Raw genomic sequence first — 9071 nt, 5'->3', positions numbered from 1 at the left:
CCCACTCCTTCTGGGAGAAGACCACGGCCACGTCCGCGAAGGACAGCACTCCCTGGGGACACACACAGACCGCAGGTGCGGGCGAGCCGGGGCGCAGAGCATCAGGGCCGTCCCTGCCCGCCGCCCGCCCGCACACCCACCTGCCCTCCGGGCTCCTGGCGGCTCACAAAGGCCCGGATGCAGCGCAGAGTCTGCAGGCACAGCTTCCGGTAGCACTCCTCCACCTTCACAGGGAAAAGAGTCCTGAGGTTCTTGTAGCGCGTTTTTACACTTTGGGGGGGGACCGGGAATCGAACTCGGGTCCTTGTGCTTGAAAGGCAGTGGCGGAACCGCTGAGCTAAATCCCTGGACCAACACGTTTTATTTTAGAAGACATGGTTTGCATGTTTCCAAGACTCACGTTCATCGTCATGCTAAATAGCATTTTATGCAGGTTTCCTTTATCTTTTAATTTCGGAGAAGGGTCTGTTTGCTCAAGCTGGCCTTGAACTTGCAATCCTCCTGCCTCAGCCTCCAGAATAGCTGAGGTTCAGTGGTGCCTCAGTTCAAGAATGCTTGTTTGTGAACAAGTTGGTTTGCAAATAGAAGCGTTTGGCAAAATCTTGCTTGTCGGTGAACTATGTCACGTGACCAATGTGACCGTGACCGTCTCCCCTCCAGTCACAGAGGGATTTCGTTTGTGAACTGAGGCATCACTGCACAAGCAACACGACCAAGCCTGGCTTAGCCATCCTTTGTAAAGCAAAGAAAACATGGTATCCCACCAACAGCTGAGTCAGACCTCAGGTCTGCAACAGGGCCACACAGAGCCTGGGTAGAAAGCTGAGGTGTCGCCAGTTCCGGGGGCACTAGGGCCACCTGTATGCTCTGCACTGTGTGATACTCCTGCTGTCCCCATTCCCCACCCTTCCCTGATGGGGGGAGAGGATGCTGATGATTCCTGATCCTAGGTCTGGCAGGTTGCTTTAATGACAATTTAAAAAAATTATTTTAATTGCTTTTGGTTTTCTTGAGACAGGGTCCTGCTATGTAGCCAAGGCTGGCCTCGGACTCATGGCGATCCTCCTGCCTCAGCCTGCTGAGTGTTGAGATGACAAGTGTGCACCACCAGGCCCAGCTTGACTTTGTCCAATTCTAAAAGCCACACACACGAAGACAGATGTGAACACCCGCTCTTACCTACAACGTTCCCTCTTATCTACCCAGAAGAGGGAAGAGGTGGACAGCCTGCCTCCTCTGGTCACACAGGACCCGGGCGTCTAACCCATCAAATCACAGGCCCAATTTGGCGTTTCCCTCGGGGCTTTGCTCCTTCACCGCTCCATTACTGCTCAGACAAAATGGGAGCATCCCGAGGAGACGGGATAGTCTGTTCAGCTGCAGGCAGACACAGGGTCTCTGGGTCATCACTCCCTGCTCAAGGAGACCTTTCACGGGTAAGGAGTTGGGGTCGGAGGGGGGCAGCCTGGGAGAACTCAGCACGGCCCCACGAGCCCATCCCATTTCAGGGAATGAGGTGCATACTTACGTGGGCCATGGTCTCAGCTCTCGGGGCTGGGTCCGTTATCTTGGCGTTCCCTCTACAGGAGGTAAAACCGGAGAGGTCAGAGTAGGAAGACATTAAGCCAGCTGCAACGTGGGCCCGAGTGACTTAGGGTGACTTCACGCCTCCATCCTCACTTCCAGCACACGCGCACGTGCACACACACACGCACGCACACACACAGAGACCCCTGTGTGAGGTCCACCTGGGATGAACTGGGGACTCTGGACAGAACCACTCCTAGAACGCCGGGGCCGGCTGTACACAGCAGAGCAGAGGCGCCTTCCTTTAGTCCTTCACCGATTTCTGTGTTGAAGACAGACTCCGACACCAGCAGGGAGACTGGCCAGCTCCTGCGGGTGAGTCAGAGGAGGCTGGGATGTCGTGAGGAATCTGGCCTTACCCGGAAAGGTCCAGGCTCTGCCCTGGGAACCTGAGAGGTAACTGCGTCATTCCAGACAGGAGGACCTTTTCTGTTGCAGGTGTGGGCCAACTGCGCTGGAAGCCCAGCCCAGTCCTCTGAGGACGACTCGGGTCACACAGTACCCGCCAACCTGGAGATGAGATTAGCCACGCAGTCATTCAGTCCGCCACGCCCGGGGAATGAGCCCCTTCAGGACACCGAGTGTCAGAGCCCGAGTGACGGCCACTAACCCTGCAGTGTGTGCTGCTCACTGGCCACCCTGGGATCCGCACTGTGAGGCCTGACTGCCTCAGGTGTGAGTCACGTCACGTACAGCACCACTGACATCTGAGTCAGCTGTGGCAATGGAAGACCGAGAAACTGCACATCCGTTAGCCGTCCGCCACCATCCATCTTGCACCCATTTTCTTATTTATTGATTTACTTATTGTGGTGCTGGGGATCGAGCCCAGGCCTCATGTATGCCAGACACCTGTGCTTCACACTGAGCTACACCCCTGGCCCTTGTGTTCCCCTTCCAAGGTAAGGCTGGTATGTTCCTTTGCTTACCACACGCTGCAGATGAAAACCACACCCATCTTTCTCACCACGCACTAAACTGAAAGTGGAATGTAAAGAAGAGCTAAATATTAAAACAAACACGAAATCTGCTGGAAGATAGAACAGGTAGAACTCTTGAGGCCATAGATGTAGGATAATACTTTATGAACAAATCCCCAACCCCAAAGAATCAACTGGGATCTCATCTTATTAAAAATCTGCACAGCAAAAGAAGCCACCATCACAGTGAAGAGACAACCCACGGTGAGAAAAAATTTTCCAGCTGTTCCTCAAGGTACTAATATCTAAAATATACAAAGAAATTTAAAAAAATCACATCCCCCAAATGTAAAGATCCATTCCAGCTGGGTGTGGTGGCACATGCCTGTAATCCCAGGGAGGTAGGAGGGTCGCAAGTTCGAGGCCAGCCTGGGCTACAAGGAGAGACCCTGTCTGAAGGGGCAAAACAAACAAACAAACAAACAAAAAACCCAACCCTAATACAGGCATCTGAAATGAATAGACACTTCTCAGATGAAGAAGTACAAATGGCAAATAAATATGTGAAAAAATGTCCACCATCACTGGTCTTTAGAGCGATGCAAATTGAAACAATGCTGAGGTTCCACCTCACCCCAGAAAGAATGGCTGCTATCAAGAAATCAACCAATAAATGCTGGCGGGGCTGTGGGAAGAAAGAAACCCTTCTCCACTGCTGGTGGGAGTGCGGACTGGTGCAACCACTGTGTAAATCAGTGTAGAGATTCTTCAAAAAAAAAAAAAAAAAAAGAAAAAAAAAAAAAAAAAAAACAGAAAAAAAAAGAGAAAAAAAACCTAGAGGTTCCATTTGACCCAGCTACACCTCTTCTTGGTATCTTCCTGAAAGAATTAAAAACATCATACTACAGTAATATATGCACAGTTTATAGTAGCTAAATCTTGGAAACAGCCCAACTGCCCATCAAACGACAAATGGATAAAGAAGATGTGTGTGTTTAAATACAACGGAGTGCTACTCTGCCATAAAGGATAAAGTTTCATAGACGATACATTTATAGCTAAATGGATGCACCTTGAGACCACATTCTGAAGTGAGGCAGACTGGACACACACGTGTACTTACCGCATTGTTTCTCTGGTGTGAGAAACCGATAGGTAAATAAGGATCAAAATGTGTAATATTGGGAAATGGGAAGAAAAATGTTCAAATGAGAACAAGGGAGGGTAGAGAGAGAAAGGAAAGAAGAGAAAAAAGAAAAAAGAAGGAAACAAAGCTTTGGTAAATAAGGAGAGGAAGAGAGGTTGGAAGGAGGGGCGGGGAATGGGGAAAAGAAAAGCAGCCAGATGTATCTCGCGCAGGTACACATTCCCTATGAGGAGTGTGATCATTATGTATATCTAAAGTGGACCAATGAAATATATACATATATATAAAAACACCCGCGCCAGCCACAGCCTCACAACGCCACACACCATGGTGGACTCCTCGTCCTGGTCACACAGTCAACACCCCGCAGAGGACGCTGCCCCGCGGGGTCAGCCCCGCTCATCCCACCTGTCAGCGCCACCCCGGGGTCGCGCGCGTTCCAGGGCCGCCGGCTGCAGCCCCCGAGGATGCTCGCGCACCTGTGGCTCAAGGGGAGCCACGCGTCATCCGTGCTCTCCGCAACCTGTGGCGCCCCTTGGTCCACGCAGGGATCTCGGGCACAGCTCTGCGAACGGCTGGGTGCAACAGCCCGATGCTTGCTGCTCGCCCCAGAGTCCCACTGACGCTACTTGCAAATGTGCGTCACCGTTATGGGGACCCAGCCTGGCACGTCAGTGCTACACACTTCTCTACACTCTCCCACGCATCAGTATCACACGCGCGCTCTGAGCACCCCTGACTGGGACAAGGCGCAAGGCGCATGCGCACATCTCTGGCCCGAAGCGCAGTCCCAGGCGAGGGGCCCAGCGCGCATGCGCAGACACGCAGGAACGTATGTACGTGCACGCCCACGGGAGCGCGCACCCGAATTTCTCTCTTGTCCGTCCCTGACGTTGATACCCTCACATCCTGCGCTGGCTCCCAGCTGGGCTCCAGTGGCGACAGTTCCCATGGAAACCGAGCCCAAGGACCCGTGTCCCAGCATGCAGCACGCGCAGGCCCCCGAGAGGCCCCCGAGAGGCCCCCGGGAGGCGCGATTTGATGGTCAACGGGCGGCCCTGCGGGAGGAGGGGCCGACCACACAGCAGGCGCACATGTCCGGACGGAGGGGTGCAGGGGTGGTGGTGGTGCACCTCGGGGGCCCCCAAACCCGATTGCACAGCCGGGGACTACCGAGAATGCGGTGCGGGGACCCTGCGCCCGCCGCCCGGCGCCCACCTCCACCCCCGCAGCCAGGGACCCCCGACCCCCCAGCGGCCACTAAGTGGGCACCACTTAAGAACGTTTACCGGCAGACTGACTCGAGAATGCTTCGCCTTTATAAAAAAGTTTAGTCTGGAACGTGTAGAAAGATTTCAGAAAATGTGAATTGGGTTAACTGGCTAACTTTCGTTTCCTGCCAGCAGCACCCCACACCCCTGCCTGCACTGGCCAGGAGCCCAGGGCCACGCGATGCCACTTTATTTTGGTGACACAGGGCCTCAGTAAATAGCCCAGGTTCATTTTGTCACCGTGGCCGGCAGGGGCGTCATTTTAAATTAAGAGAACTGCTGAGCCATATGCAGTAAGGAATAATTTGAGAGATCTGGTGTTTCCTTCACAGTTTGGGCCAACTGGTTATTGTATTATAGTACAGTACCATAACTGGGAGTAACATTTTTATAAATCACTGATGTTACCGAGATTTAAACTGCAGTAAGGCCAGGTGTGGTGGCATACACACGTAATCCCAGCATCCAGACGGCTGAGGCAGCAGGACTACCAGGAGTGGAAGGCCAACCTGGGCCCCATAATGCGTTAGAGGCCAGCCTGAACCACACAGCCAGACTCTGTCTCCAAAAGCAAAACACAAATCTGATAGTAAGGGACAGAATAAATAAATCACGGCATAGTATACAATGGCATATAACACATTTACTCACAAGCACATTACTAACGGTAATTGGGAAGGAGTTAATGAATTATCAAGTGAAGAAGGTGATTTTAGAGCTGGGTGTAGTAGTGCATACCTGTAATCCACACTCTCTCACAGGCTGAGGCAGGAGGATCTTTCCTTGAGGAAAGAAAAAGAGGAGTGTATGAGGGTTGTGGTTCAATGTGTAAGGCTCTGGGTTCAATTCTCAGTGCTGAAAAACAAAATTATGAATAGCATGGGTGGGCAGGGATGTCTTGGTGAAATAAAGAACACAGGCTGTGACTTGTATTTCTGAGCTCTGAAGATTTCTTCTTTTCTTTTTTTGGTACCAGGGATTGAACTCAGAACTTTGTGCTTGTGAGACAGGCGGGGTGCCACTGAGCTAAATCCCCAGCCCAGTTCTGAAGGTTTCTTTCTCTCTCTCTTTCTCTGTTTTTTTTTTTTTGAGACAGGGTCTCACTATGTAGTTGAGACTGACCTGGAACTCACTATGTAGCCCAGGCTGGTCTCGAACTCACAGCGATCCTCCTGCCTCAGCCTCCTGAGTGCTGGGATTACAGGTATGTGCCACCACCCCTGGCTTTGAAGGGTTCTAATCCTGTTTGTTTCCGCCTAGTAAAATTACAATGAAGATACCACAGCGATGATACAAGGTTCACCTATTTATATAGCTAAAACACCTATGTTAGTTAATACAAATTAGCTGTTAAGATTGAAAATAACATCACATATCCCTAAACCTATGTTTATAAACAAAACTCAAAGTTTGCTCCTTCCTTTTTTTCCTACGGAAAATATGTGCTTACTAAACCAGCTGCCGATGTGAATGCTAGCTAAAAACAACTCTCAGAGCCTGATGTTCGGAGTGAAGATTCTCCTAAATTAGCAAAATTGGCAAAAATGATTCTGTGACACACGGGGAATGTTCCTGCTGCACAGGCGGGGGGCCAGAGGTGTGACTGCGCATCAGAAACCAAGCTCACAGACGGGACTGAGCAGATGCCAAGCTGAGCACCCGGAGAGGCTGGGCGCCGTGCTGAGCACTCACACAAGCCCGTGAGTGGCATAGAAACCCAAAGTAGAAATGAATTAAAGAGCAAAGTACAAGACATAGTAGGAAATAGGAGACAGAGCTTTTGCAAAGGGAAGGGGACCAAGGGCGGGAGGGGCAGGGAAGGAGTTAAAGAATTAAGATTTGTGCTTTCCATGTACCAAATACCCACAGTAAATACTCATTAAGTACCACACATGTACTAACAGCAGATTATGTGAGCATTTGAAATGACTGCCATCTTAGTCATTTTTTGGTCTTATTCATTTTTTATCTGTCTTGCAGTTGTTACTTACATGGTGTTTTTAAGGTACCAGGCATTAGTGATTATCATCATGTTCTATGAAACAAGCATCACAATTACAGAAAATCTGTCTCTGAAAGGCTGTGCTTTTTATTTGACTATGGGCTTAGTTTCCAACAAAGCAGCTCTAATCCTCTAATATGTGAGTGGCTTTTCAAAGGAGCTACAGAGCTGCCCTGCCCCCAGCACGTGTGCAGGTATAAAGCGAGCAGGTGCTCTCCTGGCCTGTGGCTGGACAGTCCACCTCATTTGTACCATCGGTGGGGGTTCGGCGCTCTACAAATGACACACACTCAGGAAGTGGGGGGTAGAAGCACACAGGAAAGCATTAGCAATAATTACCTGTGGATGGTGTAATTAGGGGTAATTTTGATATTCTTTGTGAGCTCTTTAGGGGACTGATTTTTTTTTTTTACTGCTTGCCTGCCTCCATCCCATTATAAATAACATAACAATGGAATCGCAATGAAAGGGGCTTAATAAGGGAAAATGACAGATGGGGCGGTAGTACGCAGTGGTCACTAAGGAAACAGAATGGAAGAGCCTGGGCAGGAGGGGCCGACTCCGAAACAGCCAGACTGAATCCTGGGTGGTGCGATCACACTGCACCCCATGGGCCCTAGAGCCAGCCAGACACGGGAGGGCTGAGAAATTGTCCAGAACTGCCTTGCAGGTGTGTGTCCTTGAGACAGAGGGAGGTCAGAGAAGACAGACAAGGATGAGGTGACAGAAGCCGGCCAGAGTGAGGAGGACCCACCTGCCTCTCAAGCCAGGGGGGCAGGGGACCTGGGCGGCTCCTGGGTGTCTCAAAACGGTGTGGCCGCCAACACCACGGTGTGGCCACCAACACCACGGTTTGACCTAGTGAGATCAACTTCCAGGAACTGAGTTTATACATTAGTGGTGTTTCATGTTTTGTTTTGTTTTTTGAGACAAGATCTCAGGCTGGCCTTGAACTCACTACGTAGCCGTGGCTGGCCTCAAACTCTTGGTGATCCTCTGGCGTCGGCCTCCACACTGAAACTCACCAAAACAGGTGTGGTACCTGCCTGTAGTCCCAGGTCTTCCAGAGGCTGAGGCAGGAGGATCACAAGTTAGAGGACAGCCTAGGCCATTCAGCAACACCTTGTCTATAAATGAAAAAAATTTAAGAGTAGGAGGCTGCAGCCTGGGAAGGGGGTATAGTTCAGGGCTCCCTGGGTTCAATTGTCAGTACTGCAAAATCAAAAAACAAAGCCAATAAAACAAAACAAAACAAAAAATAGGAAGTAAAATGCCTCACAAAGCTAATGACTTTGACTAAAACAGTCACTCTCTCCCTTTTTGCTGAAAATCAGACTATTTGATTCCACTGCAAGAGAATCCCCTCCTTGCAAAACAGACTATAAGATAAAGCAGTAGCATTCACCTCCCAGAGCTCGGGTGTGTGTGTACCACCTGATTCTTAGAAAAGCACAGCTCAAAAGGAAGAAGGGCTGCTGAGTGGGCATAGGAGGGACAGACCTGCATGGCCGCGTCACACCCTCGGGGAGGAATTATGGGCACAAGCTGCTGCGTGGACATTTGGTGTCAAGGAAAGTACACAGCCACAGGTTGTATAAACACAGGAAGTTTATGAACAAAAGGCCCCTCACCCGAACTCAAGGACAGCTGGCCTGGGGGACGAGGGAAGACGACTGACACAGGGGCGACAGCAGTTTCAAAACACATTCCCCGGCACACCTGCTCTCAGCACGTAAATTCACCCTAAAATCGGACACCACGGGGCAGAGTTCCTGCATTAACTGGGGGTCTGGAGGGTGTAGAGCCCCTCCCCTCCTACCAAGTGAGCCACCGCCTCCCTCAGCAGGGCATCCACCCCGCGGCTCTCTCCCGCCCTTCGGGAAGCCACAGGGAGAGCGGCCTGGGCGAACTGCCGCCACCTGGTGTCCTCTCCCTGCCTGGCAGGGCCGCAGCTCCCAGGCCGGGGCCACGGGTCAGAAGGTGAAGGGAGAGACTGCAGCAGGGGCAGCGGAAATTCGGGCTGCGTAGCCACACACCTGTGCTCGGCAGACACGGGGCACCTAATGCGCCGGCCGTGGGCAGAGCTGCAGGCCGGCACGCAGATGAAATGTCACACTCCTCAGTCCCGAGCCGGGTCGGTCACA

General features: G+C 51.4%; 1 protein-coding gene across 1 annotated transcript in view; it reads right to left on the bottom strand.

Annotated features, from left to right (window-relative positions):
• Positions 1-9071, bottom strand: part of Znf331 (zinc finger protein 331) — a 24492-nt gene that overhangs the window by 5515 nt on the left and 9906 nt on the right. The window contains exons 4-6 of the mRNA XM_033766038.1: positions 1529-1580; positions 141-224; positions 6-52 (exon numbers count right to left, since the gene is read on the bottom strand). Coding sequence (XP_033621929.1) covers positions 6-52; positions 141-224; positions 1529-1580 — 183 coding nt within the window. The remainder of the gene's footprint in view (positions 1-5; positions 53-140; positions 225-1528; positions 1581-9071) is intronic.

This window comes from Fukomys damarensis, unplaced genomic scaffold, assembly GCF_012274545.1.
Source record: "Fukomys damarensis isolate Sample0158 unplaced genomic scaffold, DMR_v1.0_HiC HiC_scaffold_19, whole genome shotgun sequence".
Taxonomy (NCBI): domain Eukaryota; kingdom Metazoa; phylum Chordata; class Mammalia; order Rodentia; family Bathyergidae; genus Fukomys; species Fukomys damarensis.
This window is presented reverse-complemented; position numbering and strand designations above follow the sequence as displayed.